Genomic DNA, 22,035 nt, shown 5'->3' with positions numbered 1-22,035 from the left:
TTGTTCCTGATCTTAGGGGGAATGCTTTCAGTTTTTAACCATCGAGAATAAGGTTTGCTCTACGTTTATCATATACGGTCTTTACTATGTTGAGGTAGGTTCCTTCTATGCCCATTCTTTAAAGAGCTTTGATCATTAATGGGTGCTGAATTTTGTCAAAGGCTTTTTCTGCATCTATTGAGATTTCTGCATCATATGGTTTTTATCTTTCAGTTTGTTAATATGGTGTGTCACACTGATTGATTTGCGTATACTGAAGAATCCTTGCATCCCTGGAATAAACCCAACTTGATCATGGTGTATGAGCTGTGTGATGTGCTGAATTCTGTTTGCTAGAATTTTGTTGAGGATTTTTGCATCTAGGTTCATCAATGATATTGGCCTATAGTTTTCTTTTTTTGTGTTGTTTTTGTCTGGTTTTGGTATCAGGGTGATGGTGGCCTCGTAGAATGAGTTTGGAAGTGTTCCTTCCTCTGCAATTTTTTGAAAGAGTTTTACAATGATATGCATTAGCTCTTCTCTAAATGTTTGATAGAATTCTCCTGTGAAACCATCTGATCCTGGGCTTTTGTGTTTTGGGAGATTTTTGATCACAGCTTCAATTTCAGTGCTTGTAATCGGGTTGTTCATAATTTCTATTTCTTCTGGTTCAGTCTTGGAAGATTGAACTTTTCTAAGAATCTGTCCATTTATTCCAGGTTATCCATTTTATTTCCACATAGTTGTTCAAATAGTCTCTTATAATCCTTTGTATTTCTGCATTGTCTGTTGTAACTTCTCCTTTTTCATTTCTAATTTTGTTGATTTGATTCTTCTCTCTTTTTGTCTTGATGAGTCTGGCTAAAGGCTTGTCAATTTTGTTTATCTTCTCAAAGAACCAGCTATTAGTTTTATTAATCTTTACTATTGTTTCTTTCATTTCTTTTTCATTTATTTCTGCTTGGATCTTTATGATTTCTTTCCTTCTACTAATTTTGTCGGTTTTTTGGTTCTTTTTCCAGTTGATTTAGGTGTAAAGTTAGGTTGTCTATTCAATGTTTTTGTTTCTTGAGGTAGGATTGTATTGCTATAAACTTCCCTCTTAGAACTGCTTTTCCTGCATCCCGTAGGTTTTGAGTTGTCATGTTTTCATTGTCATTTGTTTCTAGATATTTTTTGATTTCCCTTTTGATTTCTTTAGTAACCTGCTGGCTATTTAGAAATGTGTTGTTTAATCTCCATGTGTTTCTGTTTCTTATATTTTTTTTCTTGTAATTGATATCTAGTCTCATAGTGCTGTGGTCAGAGAAGATGCTTGATATGATTTCAGTTTTCTTAAATTTACTGAGGTTTGATTTGTGACCCAAGATGTGGTCTATCCTGGAGAATGTTTCATGTGCACTTGAGAAGGTGTATTCTTCTGCATTTGGATGGAATGTCCTGAAGATATCAATGAGATCCATCTCATCTAATGTATCATTTAAGATTTGTGTTTCCTTATCAATTTTCTGTCTTAATGATCTGTCCATTGGTATAAGTGGGGTGTTAAAATCTCCCACTATTATTGTGTTAATGTCAGTTTCTCCATTTCTGTCTGTTAGTGTTTGTCTTATGTATTGAGGTGCTCCTATGTTGGGTGCATAGATATTTACAATTGTTATGTCTTCCTCTTGGATTGATTCCTTGGTCATTATGTAGTGTCCTTCCTTATCTCTTGTAATCTTTATTTTAAGGTCTATTTTGTCTGATATGAGGATTGCTACTCCAGCTTTCTTTTGCTTCCCATTGGCATGGAATGTATTTTTCCATCCTCTCACTTTCAGTCTCTATGTGTCTTTAGACACATATAGGGGGTTTCTTGTAGACAGCATATATATGGGTCTTGTTTTTGCATCCGTATAGCCAGTCTGTGTCTTTTGGATGCAGCATTTAATCCGTTTACATTTAAAGTAATTATTGATATATATATATTCCTATTGCCATTTTCTTAATTATTTGGCATTGATTTTCTCGATCTTTTTTCTTTTCTTGTATTTCTTGGCTATATAAGTCCCTTTAACATTTGTTGAAAAGCTGATTTGGTGATACTGAATTCTCTTAACTTTTGCTTGTCTGAAATGCTTTTTATTTCTCCATCAATTTTGAATGAGATCCTTGCCAGGTGCAGTAATCTTGGTTGTAGATTTTTCCCTTTTAGTACTTTAAATATATACTGCCATCCCCTTCTGGCCTGTGGTTTCTGCTGAAAGATCAGCTATTATTCATATGGGGTCTCCCTTGTATTTTACTCGTTGCTTCTCCCTTGCTGCTTTTAATATTGTGTTTACTCTTGTTACTTTGATTAGTATGTGTCTTGGCATGTTTCTCCTTGGGTTTATCCTGTGTGGGACTCTGTGTCTCTTGGTCTTGAGTGACTATTTCCTTTTCCATGTTGGGGAAATTTTCAACTATAATCTCTTCAAAAGTTTTCTCATACCCTTTCTTTTTTCCTTCTTCTTGGACCCCTATAACTCGAATGTTGGTGGTTTGATATTGTCCCAGAGGGCTCTGAGACTATCCTGAGTTCTTTTCATTCTTTTTACTTTATTCTGCTCTTCAGAAGCTATTTCCACCATTTCATCTTCCAGCTCACAGATTTGTTCTTCTGCTTCAGATATTTTGTTGTTGATTCCATCTAGAGTATTTTTAATTTCAGTAATTGTATTGTTTGTCTCTGTATATTTATTTGTTAATTCTTCTAGGTCTTTTTTAATTGATTCTTACATTTTATTCATTTTGTTTTCAAGGTTTTTGATCATCTTTACTATCATTATTCTGCATTCTTTTTCAGGTAGTTTGCCTATTTCCTCTTCATTTATTTGGACTTTTGTGTTTCTAGTTTGTTCCTTCATTTGTGTAGTATTTCTCTGTCTTTTCATTATTTTCTTTTTAACTTATTGTGTTTGAGGTCTCCTTTTCCCCAGGTTTCAAGGCTGAATTCTTTCTTCCTTTTGGGTTCTGCCCTCCTAAGGTTGGTCCAGTGGTTTGTGTAAGCTTCTTATAGGGTGAGATTTGTGCTGAGTTTTTGTTTGTTTGTTTTTCCTCTGATGGGCAAGGCTGAGTGAAATGGTAATCCTGTCTGCTGATGATCTGGTTTGTTTGTATTCAAGTGGTTTCCTTTGTGTGAGTTCTCTCTATCTGATACTCCCTAGGGTTAGTTCTCAGGTAGTCTAGGGTCTTGGAGTCAATGCTCCCACTCCAAAGGCTCAGGGCTTGATCTCTGGTCAGGAATGAAGATTCCACAAGTAGTTTGTTATGGCATTAAGTGAGATTAAAACAAATATCCAAAACGAGAAACCAAAGATGAACCCCAGACAAATGGTAGTTACAAAATCAGGCAAATAATAATTAAAATATTGGAATATACATATACACCCACAAGCAAAGTCAAAACAGTCCAACAAAAATAAAGTACAGTAGATTGACCCAGCAAACAAAGGAAATCAAAAATTATATTTACCAGTTAAGAATAAAACTAACTAAAGCACAAACTGGAAAACAAAACTAAAGCAAGGTGCCAAGTGGGGAATAAAGCAATGAAAACAAATGAACAAATATGTTGAGAGGAAAGGGAAGAAAGAAAAGAAAGAAAGGATATGCAAAGTTAAATAGAGGTAGATGAAGAAGATTTATATAAAGATTAACTGCAATGGGAAAAGAACAGTTGGAAAGGCAAACAAAGGAATAAATGCAAAAAAAATAACAGGTTTAAAAAAATTAAAATTATAAAAAAGAGAAAAGAAAAATGGAAGAAAAAAAACAGGAAGAAGAAATAAAAAAAAGGAAAACTCCACAGAACTGAAAAAGCCCAGTGTAGAGGCAGAGGTTTATAACAACAATAAAAAATGTGACTGAGGAAACGCAAAAGCTTAATTAGATTTCCTAGTGCCAATAAAATCAACAACTACAACCGAGAGGGGTAAAAAGGGGAAACAAAAAGAAAAAAAAATCCAAAAGAATCTACAGAACAAGTCAAAAGATAAGAATAATATTTTTCTTGAGTCACTGCTGTCAGGGTCCTTTCCCTCGCTGGGAGTCACAGGCCACCTCACCTCCCTAGGATGCCCTCCAACACTGTGCTGATCTCTGGACCTGCTGTGGGGGCAGCTCAGATTCTAATCTGATCTTACTCCTGGGTGTTTTTGCCTCCAATGTCCACAGCTATCAGAGCTAGTGTGTTTTCTTTTGTGGGAACTCTCAATGACCTTTTATATATTCCATAGACAGAGTCTGCCTAGTTGATTGTGTGGATTTAATCTGCAGCTTGTACAGCTGGTAGGAAGGTTTTGGGTCTTCCTTAGCCACACTGTCCTTGGGTTTCAATTGTGGTTTTATTTCCACTTCTGCACGTGGGTCGTCTACTGGGGTTTGCCCGAGGCTGCCCTGGAGGACTTGGGTTTGCCCCTGTGAGGGCCTGGTGTGGAGGTGGTGCAGCTGCTTGCGTCACAGGGGTTCTGGCAGCACCACGTACTCAGGGGAGATGGAGGCTAGAGCAGCAGGAAATATAGTGTCTAGAAGGGTATGGCAATCAGTATTGACCAATATGCTCCAGTATTCTTGCCTGGAGAACCCCACCATCCTGACAGAGAAGCCTGGCAGGCCACAGTCTACAGGGTCGAAAAGCATTGGACATGACTGAAGTGACCTTGCGCACATAGACGCAAGATTTTTTTTGCCTGTGGCAGCTCTACCCCAGTGAGAGTTGAGCGTGAAGGTGGTGCAGCTGCTTGGCTTGCACCCAGCGGTGCAAAGTGTGCAGAGACATGGACTGCTTCTGCCCCAAGAGTTATGGCCCCATCAGAGTCTTTTTTTGAGCCTCTTGTAGCTGGTGATCAGAAGGTCTCTTTGGCCAGTCTTTCTCCCTAGCTCTGCCGGTTCAGGCACTAAGAGGGCTCCCTTGCCTGGGGTCCTTCTCTGTTTCTCAGCACGTCAGGCAGAGAGGGGCCGCCTGGCTGGGGTCCTACTCTGTAGATCAGTGCATCAGCCACTTAAAGGGGCACCCTGGGTGGGATCCAGGTCTGTAGTTCAGTGCGTCAGGGTTTGACGGGCCAGCCTCTCTATTGTTAAGCTGCTGATGCTGGCGTGTGGGGAGAGAGGCTATGGCAATGGCTCCACCCACTATGCATGACTCAGCAGCATCACCTGGCTTCCATGGCTGCACGGCTTTCCTCCACACGCATTTCCCACCATAATCTCCTCCCCCGCATCCCCCCAAATCCGTCTCTCCACAGTCAACGGCAGCCCTCGCCCTGGGATTGCTCCACAACCCCTAAACTCCAGCTCCCAGCTGCTGCGCCTTCGAGGGGACCCACGTCTCTGTCCGGGATATGTATGGCTGCGGCAAGGACTGTCTGATTCTCATTCCATTTATGCTGCCACAGATCAGCTGTTTCACTCTCAGCCATAAATATTTCTCCTCTGACTCAGACAACTGCCCCAATGTGGGGATCAGACTCCTGCTTCAGTTCCCCCACCAGCCAAGGGCAGGTCCAGTCCTACAAACACTCTTGTTTTTCGCCCCAGTTCCTGCATCCTACCAAGTTTTGTGTGGTTCTATATATTCTTTTCCTCTGGTTAGGTACTCCTGTTCGCTCTCAGCTGGTGTTCTGCATGCACTTCTGTGTCTGAAGGTGTATTCCTGATATATCCGTGGAGACAGATGTACTCTACGTCCACCTACTCCTCTGTCATTTTGTTCTCTCCACAGTGCCTTTTATAGACCTGACTGTTATATGTTTCTTCCATTTCATCAATTTTAGGGAATGCTCACCCTTTACCACCCACAGAAAGAACATTTGTACTATCTTTTACAAAAGTATTGATGACCCGATAAATTTATCTCACTCAAATCTAAGTAACTCTAAAAAGTCATTATTGAGACTTTCCTGGTAACCCAGTGGCTAAGACTCTGAGCTCCCAATGCAGAGGGCCTGGGCTCAATCCCTGGCCAGGGAACTACAACAGATTCCACATGCCACAATGAAGAACCAGCGCAGCCAAATAAACAAACAGCAAGCCATTATCTGTCAGTTATAATAACAAGACAATCAGTCTTAGATACCATTATCAGTTGAACTGTGCCACCCAAAAAGACATGTTAAAGTGCTAATCCTCAGTACCTCAGATTATAACCTTTGGACATAGGGTCACTGAAGATGTAATTAGTTAAAATAAGGTCATCCTGGAGTAGGGTGGACCCTTAACCCAATTTGACTGGTGTCCTCCAGAAAAAAGAAGAAACGCAGGGGAACACCATGTGAAGCCAGACGCAGATGGAGCTATGCTGCTGCAAGCCACTGAACACTAAACAAGGATCCTCCCTAGAGGCCACAGAAGGAGCGGCCCTGCCAACACCTTGATTTAAGGTTTCTGACTTCTTAAACTGTGAGAGAATTAAATTTATGTTGTTTTAAACCATCCAGTTTATGGTATTTAGTGATAGTAGCCCTAGGAAATTATTATGAAAATGAAAGTGTAACTCAGTCCTGTTCAACTCTTTGCCACCCCATGCACTGCAGTCCACCAGGGTCCTCTGTCCATGGAATTCTCCATGGAAGAATACTGGAGTGGGAAGCCATTACCTTCTCCAGGGAATCGAACCCAAGTCTCCTGCATTGCAGGCAGATTCTTTACCTTCTGAGCCACTAGGGAAGCCCAGGAAACAATTGTATGTACCCTCCATAGCAGAACTGTACCATAACTAGAACAGGTGTTAAAAAAACAAATGCACATTATTTGCAGATATTATTTTGACCAAAGTAATTTTAGTGGTGATCTACAGATAGTACCTGAATATCCCAGGTAAGAATTTTTAAAGAATCCCAGAATTTCATGTTCTGTGTCTACTGGAAACTGGTATATACCCAAGGGAGAACTGATACTTATAGAATCAAAAGAGTTTTCTCTCTAAATATCATACAATATCACTTATATGTAGAATTTTTTAAAAATGATACAAATGAACTTATTTACAAAACAGAAATAGACTCACAGACATAGAAAACAAACTTATGGCTACCAAAAGGGAAGGATGGGGGGGTAAACTTGGGATTTGAGGTTAACAGATACACACTACTATATATAAAATAGATAAACAACAAGAATCTACAGTATAGCACCGCGAATTATAGTAAATATCTTGTAATAACCCACAATAGAAAAGAATCTGAAAACAAATGCATATATATAACTATAACTGAATCACTTTGCTGTACATCTGGAATACTGTAAATCAACTATACTTCAATAAAAAAATTAAAACAAAAAAAGCTTTATCACTTATTATGGGTCATATTGCCAAGAATCAGATGGTTCACATGAAATCACTTTAAAATGGAATTCTATAATTCCTTATACACCAGAATATATTCGTGGACTAGGACAATGATGCTATAAAATTTCATTTACTCCCTCTGATGATCCACTTCTTAAACAGCCACAGTTTTGTATACAGGTCAAATCCCTGTATTTACTTTAATGTTGTTTATGTCAATATAAAGCAAATCTTAATAATAATTTTTTTATTGCCTTGCCATTGACTATTTGAGACTTCAAGACTTGTTTAAATAAAAAAGTTACGTACTGAATAATAACAGTATTTATTGTAACTAACTTCTCAGAACTATAAAATATGTTACTTTTTCAGCAGGTTCAAAAATACCTTTTAGAAAAACTTACCAACCTGGTCAAAAATCATTAGAAATCTGTTATGATCTTTTTTTATTAGAGAGCAATCTGTTTTAGGATCTTAATAAAGATCACTCAACATAGAGCCAAGGTACAAACTAAGAACAAAAGAACTGTGTTGAGGCTCCTGTTCAGACTATATTTGATCACTTGATTAAATTTTTAATGTCAAGAGGTTTGTTCTTTGTATAAAAACTAGTACTGCAACCTGGTGTTCAGGTACCTTACCTACCAAATTATGTGTCACAGAGCTTCTTATACACAGATAATTATCATTTGTAAGGATATCAGCTACAGCCTTCTACAGCTAAAGAACTTCAACTCCACATTAAAATTAAGAAAAGAAATTGGTTTATTAAAGCACAACTTTAGAAGGTATTATTAAAATACCTAAAATTAATAGATATCAGCCAGGGGACTTTCCTGGTGGTCCAGTGGTTAAGACTTAGCACTTTTACTGACGAGGTTCAGTTCTTAGTCAGGGAATTAAGATCCCACAAGCTGTGCAGTGTGGCCAAAAAACAAACAAGCAAATAAAAAAGGTATCAGCCAGAAACAGCTTCCCAAGAGAAGAGATGGACAGTCTGCAATTTATGTTACTTAAAATCATCAAAAAAATACTATCCACTTTGGAGAAACAACTCTGGTTAGGGATCTCATGTAGATAATACCAAATTCTCTCGTCCGATGGCTCTACAGCAAAGTCATCCTTTTGTACTCTAACTATATACGATTTCCAGAACCTTCTGGGCAACAGGCTGCTTACAGAGTAAAAAGATAAATACTTGCTACTATCAGCAAAAACTACAATCACGTCTTAAAAGTAATTACATTCTGTATCTCTAAACAAATCCACTAACCACTCAAGTTTAAGTCTTTAGACATTTTAAAAACTGCCATTTGAGGAGTAACCATTGTCACGGACTAGTAGGAGTCATTATCACATCTGGGACTCAGTGCGAGCATTAAGTGGCTTTGGGCAATCATGGGGGATATGTTTTATCTTCCGTCCCATTCTGACAAAATTGGATGGAGTGCCACTTCCAGGGCAATTTGCTCATCACAGTCAGGGTATTGAGGAATAGACATCATGCCTCTACGCAGCAGCTGTTTATACTGCCCTAGTGCAACTCTGTTAACCTGAGCTATCACCTGAGCACAGAGAGCTCACCGTGGATACCACGTGTATCACACATAAAGCACTGACTATAATCCAGAGGTAGGTTTCCACAGTTTGTTTGTTTGTTTTAATTTGGCCATGACACATGGGGCTTGCAGGATCTTCGTTCCTCAACCAGGGATCAAACCTGGGCTCTGGCAGTGAAAGCACTGAGTCCTAACCACAAGATTGCCAAGGAATTCTCATTAACAAAATATTATTAATAATATCAGTATCTGTACTTTTCTTTCAGACATATTTGTTATTTATGTTTCATTAGTATTCAAAAGTAGTTCTATCCTCTTCAATCAATGCCCAATATGTTATTTCACCAAGAAAAAAAAGGTAGGATAGGCAGTCTATGGAACCCTTGAACCTACAGTAAACTACAGATCAGAAGTGTGAGAGCCCATAATTAAAAATACAATGTGCCACCCACCACAACCCAGCCTCAAACGGAAATGATCTATAAAATCAAAATAAGTAAGACACACCAAAAGGTACTGCAACTTTTAAGATTTCTTTTTTAAAGTCCTGAGCTGATATTAGCTATTTATGCAATTGGAATTTTAGGATTTTAAATGTTAATTCCCTCCTTGGAGTAAATACATGAATGTTTTAAACCAAAGTTATAATAAAGTGAAGGAGGGCTCAAGATTCCAAGTTGCTGACAGGCACAGGCAGTGGGGCTGGTCACCAGCCTGACCACTGGCTCTGTGATCACCTTCAAGATAGTGACTACCTCTGCTGACTGGATACTCTCCCCTTAAAGAGCCCCAGGAACATGTCCTGTATGTTCTTCCAAGGTTTTGTTTTACACCAAACTTAGGAAATCCTTCCTTGGGTCTTTGCCTATTTCAATCTTCTGTGGACCCAGAATAAATGCTGGGAGTGGGCTGACTCCTCATGAAAATCTATTACATAATTAAAATGATATCAAATCAAGTCTTAGCTTTTTCTTCCTTAGTTTTGGTAATTCTGATTTTTTTAAGCTTTAACATAGAACTTGTTTTTTATTCCTCTGATTATTTGCCATTTTTTCAGGACTTTATCTCATTCCCTACAATTCTTTACACATGTGGAGACAAAACTGAATGAAAATATGACTACTAAGACATTAATGACTACAATTACAAAAAAATTTAAAAATCCAAACCAACTTTTCAATTCTCAACTTTATATTCACTTACTTGATAAGGTTCTGGAAAGCATAACCATCTGTCCACTGTTCAGTGAACGAAGCCCCGTGTCGGACAGTGGTAAAGTGGCCCAGTCTCAAGCGATCTTGCATGCTTTTATCTCTACATGCCATCTTCTCTTGTTTTGACTTAGGGGAAAAGGACAAATAGAAAATAATTGTATTTTCCTATGAGAACTCAGATGCAGCACTATGTTTATTTTTTATACTATACTGCTCAAAGTTTAGGACAACTGGCTGAATCTGCACTGATTTTAGGAAGTACTCTAAAGCTATAAACATTTTATGTAACCCATAAACATTCTACATTAACATATACTAACATATACATTTCTGTTATAAATGTGGAATTTCTCTTCTATAAAATTAATGAATTAAGAGATGAAGCAAAGTTCTCCTCACTATCTTTGACATGAATAAAATAATTCATTTCACTTTTTCTCAGTGTTACCTGTCCCTTTAATAGCATTTCAAAGATTTCAGTGAAAAAACAAACCACTAGTCTGTCTCAAACCTCTAGCTTATAATAATTTCATTAGGAAGTACTGTCATCTTAAAACTTTCACTGTAAGATAAATAAGTACTGGAGATATGTTTTACAAATTTTTAAGACATTAATTATTTATATTATATAATAAATAATTATTTAAATATTTATTATAATAGTTATAAGAAATAATTATTAAAGGCAAATTGCAACTAGTCAGTTACTATTAATATAATAAAGGAGGCATCAGCCAATTAAATAGTCACATACAAGTAATTGCCAACTAGTTTTTTAAAACACAAAACACTTAACTATCACATTATTATATACATAAGTTACTCCCAATACCATATCTAAAATGGACATAAAACTATTGCTAAATGTCTGTATTAGTAATAGGATGTGCTGTGTGCTCAGTCACTCAGTCGTGTCTGCTTCTTTGTAGCCCCGCAGACTACTGCCCGCCAGGCCCCTCTGCCCATGGAATTTTCCAGGCAAGAATACTGAAGTTGGTTGCCATTTCCTACTCCAGGGGATCTTCCCAATCCAGGGATCAAATCTCTTGAGTCTTCTGCATTGGCATTTGGCAGGTGGGGTCTTTAACACTACAGCAACCCCAGTATCCCTTTTCTTTCTTTTCTTTTTTTTTTAATAAATTTATTTATTTTAGTTGGGGGCTAATTACTTTACAATATTGTAATAGTTTTTGCCATACATTGACATGAATCAGCCATGGGTTTACATGTGTTCCCCTTCCTGGACCCCCCACCCACCTCCCTCCCCATCCCATCCCTCTGGGTCATCCCATTGCCCCGGCCCTGAGCCCTTGTCTCATGCATCGAACATGGAATGGTGTTCTGTTTCACATATGATAATATACATGTTTCAATGCTATTCTCCCAGAACGTCCCACCCTCACCTTCTCCCTCAGAGTCCATAAAATTGTTCTATGCATCTGTGTCTCTTATTCTGTCTCGCATATAGGGTTATCGTTACCATCTAGTATCCCTTTTCTAACCGCAAAAACCCTTTGTTGGTTTTTCATTCTTCTTTCCAAAGAAGAGACATGGATTTACATAAATGTTTCTTACCAGAGAAGCCAGGCACACCCATGCCCACATAAGACAGAGAACTAAGCTGTGGTCAGTCCTTTCCTAATTAGAAATACTTTCATTTCAGGTAAAAAGTTAGAAGTCACAACAATGGCACACCCTAAGCATCTTGGGATACAGAGTTGAGGCCACTACTAATCACTTACCTTTTCTATAAGCAGTTTCTTGCTCATTGTCACACATCGATTTAATCGTTCTTTGTATTTCTCTAACATCTTTTGCTGTTCATCAATCTGCCGTCTCAAATCACAGTTGGCCTTCAATGGAAAAAAAAACTTTTAATTAGCTCAAAGGAAGACAGATTAATACAGAAGCAGTTTCTAGGGAGTCTGAAAAGCATTTCTTTTGTTAAATTATAAGCAAAATTGAGATTTAAAGAGGTAAGAGTAACTATGTCTTTAATAAAAGAAGGTAAATACTTTGTTGCTTGATTTTCTTTTAATAAACTTATCATTTATTAAAGATGAATTCTGTTACTAGAAGTAAGACATTTTTCTACTGGTCATACTTTACTCCTCCCCAAAGCCAGTTACAGATAAATCCAGTACCCCACACATGCTAATACTGTCACAAAATAAAAGAAAAAATCTATCATGAACGAGATGTTTAGAATTCATATAAATAGCACTCTGAAGCATTTATAGATTAAATACTTACAAAGGGTGAATAAGCACTACCAAAAAAACAATACATAATGTTCTTTATGTTCAATTGTTGCTCTTCTGTTCTTCCTTCCAAAGAAGAGACATGGATTTACATAAATGTTTCTTACCAGAGAAGCCAGGCACACCCATGCCCACATAAGACAGAACTAACAAACAAGCTGAATACAAGGTCTTAGTTCAAGAAAACCAGAATGTAAATACACAGTTGATTTAGCTGTGGTCAGAAGGGTGGGCTAAATACTTTGAAAAATGCAAGACTCCTACAATAAGAGAGAAGCGAAGAACCACTAACCCCAGGTCAATTTTGACTTGCAACTCCTGAGTTTACTCTTGTGTTAAACAAAAGATATCTACTCTTTTGGCAAATAAATGATACTATAGCACACTCAATTTTTGAGACTTTGAAGCTTCATTTTAAAGAGACCATTGTGCAACAGTTTCCATCTCCAAGTATCTACTTTCCTCATAATTTCTTCCTATTAGTTCTTCTAAGAGAGCTTGTGAATTCTATGGACCACGTTACCAAAGGCCAAGTACAAGGACATTTGGTTAAATATGACTAATTCATACTTTAAAAATCTGCAAGCCAAAGATCATGTAATGTGTATATATGAAATTCAATCTACTTTTGGAAGGTGAACATCCCTTAAAATCTGTAATCAAATTTATGGAATCAATCAATCTCTGGCAGTTTATTTTAAATTGTAAGAACTCTAAATTTTTGTGGTTTCTAACACTAATGATTTTGTGTTCAGGTTTAAAATAGCACCTGACTAGCAGCTCCTGATGCAGCCTTACCCAAGCATCTAACTAAAATGGAAAAACTCAATCAATGGTCCATGCCTGTCTGAAAGGAGACATAAAGAGTAGTGGTCATTCCCCTGTCCCCGAATCAGAAACACAAGCTCTCATCAATTTGAAAAAATGGCATCTCTCCTTTGTGTCTTCTTTTTTGACATAATCATTCCATTGGCACTGTTCTAGATCCAAAGAAAGACTACAATCTTCAGAAAACAAGGGATTAGAAAGACGGGAATGGTAAAGAGTACATACCGCTTCCTGGGAAATAAAACCATTTTTTAAAACCCCCCAAAAGAGTCCTAAGTTAGGGTCAGTTTTTCACATACTCCATCTTCTCAATCTTAAGAAAATCAGATGATGAAGGAAGAAGACAAGCCCATGATCCTTTTATTAGCTCAGCAGAGCTACCCTGGACAAAAATCGTAATTTTTTGGTTTAGATTAGACAACTAGATTAGGAGTTCTATAAACACACAATATCTCATTATAAACCTTGGCAATTCAACGAGCACCCAAGTGAAAAGAAGAGCGGTTAAGAGCAACACCAAGCAAGTATGCATGTTAACAATGAAAGATGGAAAATAGATACTGAGTCTAAACATGGCTCTTCTCACTGAAGGATGGAGAAAAGCAAACTAAGAAACAAAACCACCACGCCTAAGGAAAAATGTTTCTGAATAGGAAAGGGAACATCAGCTTGAGAACAATAAAAACATTGGAGATTAAAATGTTAGCCAATTTTATTTACAAATTGGTAGTATTTATGTATAGATGCATTTATGTACATGCTACAGGGACTTCACTGGCAGTCCAACAGTTAAGATTTCGCGCTTCCACTACATGGGAATCCCTGACTGGGGAACTGAGATCCTGTATGCTGCATGATATGGCCAAAAAATAAAAATAAACAATTTCTTTAAAAAATTTTATATATGCTATAAATAGCTCAAAAATTACCAAATGTTTTAATCTCAGTTAATGGAATTATGGGTGTCATTTTATTTTTTTTTACTATTCTCTAAATTTATTATGAAGAGTATGTATTGCTTTTTACAATAAGAAAACAATAAACCTTTAAAAATTTTTTTTAAAGGGTCAGTCAATACGCCAAACTGTATATTAAAAACTTATTTCAGAAAATATCATGGTATCACTGTATAGCACAAGGAACTCTACTCAATATTCTGTGATAATCTATATGAGAAAACAATCTAAAAAAGAATGAATATATCTATAACTGAATTACTTTGCTATACATCTGAAATGTAACAATGTAAATCAACTATACTCCAATAAAATTAAAAATTTTTTAAATAATTGTTGTATATTTTCTAGAGGTATATTTTTAACTCCATATAGCTACTTTTAAAGTTTCTCTTATAAGCACAAAACACTTTAGATGACTAGGTTATAAAAGATATAAAATGTAAAACCAGGACTGAAAAGTACTTGTGAAATAGTTTTTAAAATTCAAATACTAACACATATATGTGGAATCTAGAAAAATGGTAGAGATGAACCTATTTCCAGGGCAGGAATAGAGACACAGACATGGAGGACAGATATGTGGATGGGGGGTGGGGTGTTGGGGGTGAGGAGAATGGGAGGGTGAGACAAACTGGGAGACTGGAATTGACACATATACACTACCATGTGTCAAACAGACTGCTAATGGGAAGCTGCTGTAAAGCACAGGAAGCTCAGCTTGGTGTTCGGTGATGACCAAGAGGGGTGGGATGGGGGGTGGAGAGGGGCGGTCCAAGAGGGAAGGGATATATGTATGCATATAGCTGATTCACTTCATTGTACAGCAGAAACTAATACAACACAGCAATTATATTCCAATTAAAAAATATCAATAAAATTTTTAAAAATTCAAAACATTAAAAAAAAATTTCCCTGAAATGGGAAAACAACACTCTATACATATTCTCACAGCTTCAACTCTCCACAGATATATTCCTCTAGTATATGTTTAAATACTAAAATTCTACAATTAAGATGTCCAATTTAAAGATACTGTTTGGAATACAGTTTGATCCTCGTTACCTACTCAGATTCCCTCAGATTAAAGGAAAATATCCAAATGTCTACATTTTAACTTTATTATTTGGTTACAGTAATTCTCTCTATGATATGCATGTAATTCACACATATAACTATATATAAATCAATCAGTGCTTGTTATAAAATCTCTTATGACATTTTAATACTTACTCTTAATAAATCATCTATTCTTCCTTCCTTCTTCTCTAAGTCAGAATTCTTACTGTTTTCTAGTGCAGATATTTTTTCTATTGTGAGGTCAGACTACAGAGATAAGCAGAAAACAAATTTAGGATTAGTCTCAAAATATTACATGTCATCACATTTTTCTCATTACTTTTCTGAAAAAAAGCACTTGATGACACAACTAGCCTGGAATCACATGGCTCAAGAAATTAAATCTGCCTTTCTCATCTCATTCTTTAAGCATTACGTTCTGCTTTACTTGGCCTTCAAAAATATATTAACTCTGGAATATATGAATTCTCAAAATATTGTGCACTGAACACTACAGAAACATACTACTAGAAATGAAACTAACTTTGAATAGAAAAGGTCATCAGAGGAGAAAGGACCCAAATCTCTAAAGAACAAACATGCCACCTAGTGGAAACAGAGCGACGAGAAGAAGAGATGAATGCTCAACTACCTAAGTCTGTTCAACTATTCAAAAGTTTAATTCAAATAAAATTAAAATCTGCTCCTAAGGCCTGTTTAGCTCTTGTAACTTAAGAAATTCTCCTAGATTGCCAGGCATCCTGTCTTGAAGGCAACAAGGTACCAACAGACTTCAAGAAAACAAGGTATAATACTTGGTGAGCTCAACACAACAAAATGGAGGATATATCCACTATCCTTTTTCGCAGATATTATCTTTGAATATTCACAACATTCCCTAAATTAAGGAGTTTCTGAAGACCGTTTAAGGAAGAATTATGTTGGTGTGCCACATGTTACAGAAGTTTAAAACAACAAGGGTTTACTGTGTATCACACGGAACTATATTCAATAGTTTGTAATAAATCATAAGGGAAAAAGAATCAGAAAAAAAAGAATATAGACACATACATATATACATGTATAACCAATCACTTTGCTATGCAGGTGAAATTAACACAATATTCTAAATCAACTATACTTCAATAAAAAAGATTCACTGACGCCTACCGTAAGTACTGTCCCAACAAGTGTTTTGTAGACACTTAAGATGATGATAATCAACCACATTTTATAGATAATTTGAACTGAAGAAATCTGAGGCCCCAAAAGATAAAGCATAAGTTGCAGAGCTAGAACCTGAATCAGGGTCTTGAGTTCTCCAAAACAAGTGCTTTTTCCTTAACACCACGCTGCAATATAATCATTTCTGTCTATAATCTTTCCGAATACATCAGAAAGGCAAAGAAACACCTCAAAAAGTTAAAAGCACCTTCCAAAAGACTTGAAATATTCATAATGCAAGTTCTGATACAACACACACAAATAAATGAGACAAAGTCAGAGAAATAAAGGGAGAGAGAAGACCCAGATTTTACATGTAGTGTTAGCATTTACTCTGAAGCAGTTCTTTCCCTCCCTGTTTATCAACCACTGACCTACCTGGGTCTGTCTGTGCTGGATGGAGATCTGTTTTTGGGAGCTGCACGAATGCTCTGTGTTGCCAGATCCCGTAGATGAGGGACTGTTTTGCTGAGCCTGGAATAAAGGTGTACCACCAATCACAAGAAGTTTTCCATCTTCTCCAAGAGCATTTATATGGATACAAACAATTACATAAAACAAATAATTCCTGATGAAAGCCAAGACTCAGGGCCATGGAGCCAAGATGAAAGTATACTCAATTCATATGAAAAGTAAGGGCTTGACGTGGTGGCTTAGACCATGTTACTGTAAATAGTTTAAAGCACCAAATGCTTACAAATGAATTTTTAAAATATGGAAATTAAGTATGTAAATGTCCTTTTCACTGTACAATTGATGCTTGAACAACACATGGGTTAAGGGTGCTGACCACCCACCCCCTCTCCCCACCATGCAGTCAAAAATCCACAGGTAAATTTACAGGTGGCCCTCTGGATCCACGGTTCTGAATCTGCTGATTAACCAGTCTCAAATGGTGTAGCACATAGTATGGATCTATTAAAAAATTCCACATCAAAGTGGACCAGAGTAGTCAGTCCAAACCCACATGTCTTAAGAGTCGACTGTAAATGTGATTTCACAGGACAAGCTGGTAAAGCACTCAGGCACAGGGGACACTCATGACTCCAGGCAGAAACGACTGGGAACTTCTATTCAGAAGAGCATCTAAGACCCTCAAACTTCACCCAGAAACACACAGTGGGCCAAAAATCCTGGCTGATTTACAATATTGTCACTTGTTTACTGTGACATTTTACACATAAATGATGGGGCATTCTGAGGCACTTTCAAATTTAGAAGGTTTAGGACTTAATATAATTCAACTGTGGACTTAATATAATTCAACTGTTCAAGAATATGTGATCATTATGTAGATGGTCACCAACTTAACAACGGTTCCACTTAACAAATTTTCAACTCTATGATGGTGTGAAAGCAATACATTCAGTAGAAATGGTACTTCAAAGTTTGAATTCTGACCTTGTCCTGGGTTAGTAACATGTGAAACAGTACTCTCTCACGATGCCAGGCAGCAGCAGCAGGCCACAGCTCCCAGTCAACCACAGAGTCATGAAGGTAAACAACTCGATACACTGACAGCCATATACCCAGACAATCATACTGATTTTTACTTTCAGTATTTAATAAATTACAGGACATTCACCACTGTATTATAAAATAGACATTGTGTTAGGTGATTGCAGGCTAATGTACATGTTCTGAGCACATTTAAGGTAAGCAAGGTTTAGCTATGATATATTTGGTTCAGTTCAGTTCAGTCGCTCAGTCGTGTCCGACTCTTTGTGATTCCATGAACCGCAGCACGCCAGGCCTCCCTGTTCATCACCAACTCCCAGAGTCCACCCAAACCCATGTCCATCGAGTCGGTGATGCCATCCAATCATCTCATCTTCTGTCATCCCCTTCTCCTCCTGCCCTCAATCTTTCCCAGCATCAAGGTCTGGTAGGTGAGGTATATTAAATACATTTGATTTACAAATGATATTTTCAACTTGTGACATGTTTATCAGGACCTAATCCCATCATAAGTCAAGGAAGACCTTTACTCCAAAGAGTCCTTTTAAAAACAAAATTGCACTCAACATAGTACAACCTATCATAGACATAATTACAAAATACTGGATATTCTGGGGATTATGGGCTAATGGAAATATCATCTCATCAGAGAATACAGTGTTTCCACATAATTTAAGTTCCAGCTGATACTTCCTAATTATTCCTTTAATTATTTATTTGTTAACATTAAAACAATGTATCAGTTCAGTTCAGTTCAGTCACTCAGTTGTGTTCGACTCTTTGTGACCCCATGAACTGCAGCACGCCAGGCCTCCCTGTCCTTCACCAACTCCCGGAGTTTACCCAAACTCATGTCCATTGAGTCGGTGATGCCATCCAACCATCTCATCCTCTGTCGTCCCCTTCTCCTCTCGCCTTCAATCTTTCCCAGCATCAGGGTCTTTTCAAATGAGTCAACTCTTCGCATCAGGTGGCCAAAGTATTGGAGTTTCAGCTTCAGCATCAGTCCTTCCAATGAACACCCAGGACTGATCTCCTTTAGGATGGACTGGTTGGATCTCCTTGCAGTCCAAGGGACTCTCAAGAGTCTTCTCCAACACCACAGTTCAAAAGCATCAATTCTTCAGTGCTCAGCTTTCTTTATAGTCCAACTCTCACATCCATACATGACTGCTGGAAAAACCATAGCCTTGACTAGACGGACTTTTGTTGGTAATGTCTCTGCTTTTTAATATGCGGTCTAGGTTGGTAATAACTTTTCTTCTAAGGAGTAAGCGTCTTTTAATTTCATGGCTGCAGTCACCATCTGCAGTGATTTTGGAGCCCCGAAAAATAAAGTCAGCCGCTGTTTCCCCATCTATTTGCCATGAAGTGATGGGACTGGATACCATGATCTTAGTTCTGAATGTTGAGCTTTAAGTCAACTTTTTCACTCTCCTCTTTCACTTTCATCAAGAGGCTCTTTAGTTCTTCACTTTCTGCCATAAGGGTAGTGTCATCTGCATATCTGAGGTTACTGATATTTTCCCCAGCAATCTTGATTCCAGCTTGTGCTTCATCCAGCCCAGCGTTTCTCATGATGCACTCTGCATATAAGTTAAATAAGCAGGGTGACAATATATAGCCTTGACATACTCCTTTTCCTATTTGGAACCAGTCTGTTGTTCTATGTCCAGTTCTAACTGTTGCTTCCTGACCTGCATACAGGTTTCTCAAGAGACAGGTCAGATGGTGTGGTATTCCCATCTCTTTAAGAATTTTCCAACGTTTGTGGTGATCCACACAGTCAAGGCTTTCACATAGTCAATAAAACAGAAATAGATGCTTTTCTGGAACTCTCTTGCTTTTCTGATGATCCAGCAGATGTTGGCAATTTGATCCCTGGTTCCTCTGCCTTTTCTAAAACCAGCTTGAATATCTGAAGTTCATGGTTCATGTATTGCTGAAGCCTGGCTTAGAGAATTTTGAGCATTCCTTTACTAGCGTGAGATGAGTGCAATTGTGCAGTAGTCTGAGCATTCTTTGGCATTGCTTTTCTTTGGGATTGGAATGAAAACTGACCTATTCCAATCCTGTGTCGCCACTGCTGAGTTTTCCAAATTTGCTGGCATATTGAGTGCAGCACTTTCACAGCATCATCTTTTAGGATTTGAAATAGCTCAACTGGAATTCTATCACCTCCACTAGCTTTGTTTGTAGTGATGCTTCCTAAGGCCCACTTGACTTCACATTCCAGGATGTCTGGTTCTAGGTGAGTGATCATACCATCGTGATTATCTGGGTTATAAAGATCTTTTTGTATAGTTCTTCTGTGTATTCTTGCCACCTCTTCTTAATATCTTCTGCTTCTGTTAGGTCCCTACCATTTCTGTCCTTTATTGAGCCCATCTTTGCATGAAATGTTCCCTTGGTATCTCTAATTTTCTTGAAGAGATCTCTAGTCTTTCCCATTCTATTGTTTTCCTCTATTTCTTTGCATTGATCACTGAGGAAGGCTTTCTTATCTCTCCTTGCTATTCTTTGGAACTCTGCATTCAAATGGGTATATCTTTCCTTTTCTCCTTTGCTTTTTGCGTCTCTTCTTTTCACAGCTATTTGTAAGGCCTCCTCATACAGCCATTTTGCTTTTTGCATTTCTTTTTCTTGGGGATGGTCTTGATCCCTGCCTCCTGTACAATGTCATGAACATTGTCCATATGAACAATGTCCATAGTTCTTCAGGCACTCTGTCTAGTCCCTTAAATCTATTTGTCATTTTCACTGTATAATCATAAGGGATTTGATTTAGGTCATACCTGAATGGTCTAGTGGTTTTCCCTACTTTCTTCAATTTAAGTCTGAATTTGGCAAAAAAGAGTTCATGATCTGAGCCACAGTCAGCTCCCGGTCTTGTTTTTGCTGACTGTATAGAGCTTCTCCATCTTCGGCTGCAAAGAATATAATCAATCTGATTTCGGTATTGACCGTCTGGTGATGTCCATGTGTAGAATCTTCTCTTGTGTTGTTGGAAGAGGGTGTTTGCTATGACCAGTGCGTTCTTTTGGCAAAACTCTACTAGCCTTTGCCTTGCTTCATTCTGTACTCCAAGGTCAAATTTGCCTGTTACTCCAGGTGTTTCTTGACTTCCTACTTTTGCATTCCAGTTCCCTATAATGAAAAGGACATCTTTTTTGGGTGTTAGTTCTAAAAGGTCTTGTAGGTCTTCATAGAACCGTTCAACTTCAGCTATTTCAGCATTACTGGTCAGGGCGTAGACTTGGATTACCTTACAAAACCCTATAAGGAGGTGCTGCTATTTCCATTTATAGATAAAGAAAATGCAAATCTGAGATATTAAGCACCTACGTGGGGTCACAGAGCTAGTCAGTGGGGGAATAAGAATTGAGGGCTATCTGCATCCACAGTAACCGATCTCAATGAGCACAGTACACTGACTATCTCACGTTAGCCATTATGGGTACTGCTGTGAACAGGCCACAAGCAAGCTAAGCACTTCATACACACAACTAAACTGAAGGCTCACAACAGTCTTGTAAGGTAGGTGGTAATATCATCTCCATTTTTATTTATTCATTCATCAAGTACTCACTTAGAACATCCTCATCTAAGTATCATGTTAGGTGCTCGGGACACAATGGCCAAGGAAAACAGAAACAAAACTTAAAAGCCCAGTCATCACTCTGCCTTATAAAACTCATAAACCAAGAAAAGATGTGTTAAGCACTGGATAAATAGTTGTTGACAGAAACTGTTAAACAATCATATAATAAATACAAACTTGCAATTAAGGATATGTGCTATAAGCATACACAACAAGGTACCTAACCTAACTTAATGAATTGAGGGTGAATTTCTTGATAAAATAATATCAGAGTTAAAATTTGAAGGAAATAAGCAGTCAAAGAGAAGAGACGATAGGGTCATTCCAGGTTCTCACATTTCATACAAGAACCCAAGGGGAAGAGAGAGAACTGTTGTGGGAATCAGAAAGTAAAAACTGAGGAGTCAGTCTCAAAGAGATAGAACAATGCACCCAGCCTGTAAGTCAGAGCAGTGATTAGAGCCAGGTTTAGGAGAGTCTAAACAACTGATCATGTTCCCTACTCTTCCTAAAATGTGGCAAACCTAACCTCGTCTTACTGATGAAGGGTTATGATTGTAAAACTCACATACTATACCGCACTG

The 22,035-nt window shown here is 37.7% G+C and overlaps 1 protein-coding gene across 28 annotated transcripts in view; it reads right to left on the bottom strand.

The window, feature by feature from the left end:
• Positions 1 to 22,035, bottom strand: part of TLK2 (tousled like kinase 2) — a 124,292-nt gene that overhangs the window by 37,191 nt on the left and 65,066 nt on the right. For 13 of the 28 annotated variants that reach the window (XM_081576598.1, XM_081576606.1, XM_081576600.1 and 10 more), the window contains 4 exons: positions 16,771 to 16,866; positions 15,343 to 15,435; positions 11,807 to 11,917; positions 10,054 to 10,190 (listed from right to left, as the gene is read on the bottom strand). In XM_081576598.1, the coding sequence (XP_081432724.1) occupies positions 10,054 to 10,190; positions 11,807 to 11,917; positions 15,343 to 15,435; positions 16,771 to 16,866 (437 nt within the window). The remainder of the gene's footprint in view (positions 1 to 10,053; positions 10,191 to 11,806; positions 11,918 to 15,342; positions 15,436 to 16,770; positions 16,867 to 22,035) is intronic. The other 15 variants (XM_081576613.1, XM_081576620.1, XM_081576607.1 and 12 more) reach the window with 2 other exon arrangements.

The sequence above is a fragment of the Giraffa tippelskirchi genome, chromosome 3 (genome assembly GCF_054371585.1).
Source record: "Giraffa tippelskirchi isolate mGirTip1 chromosome 3, T2T-mGirTip1v1.2.pri, whole genome shotgun sequence".
Classification (NCBI taxonomy): domain Eukaryota; kingdom Metazoa; phylum Chordata; class Mammalia; order Artiodactyla; family Giraffidae; genus Giraffa; species Giraffa tippelskirchi.
Note: the sequence above shows the minus strand (reverse complement) of the source record. Positions and strands in the feature narration are given on the sequence as shown.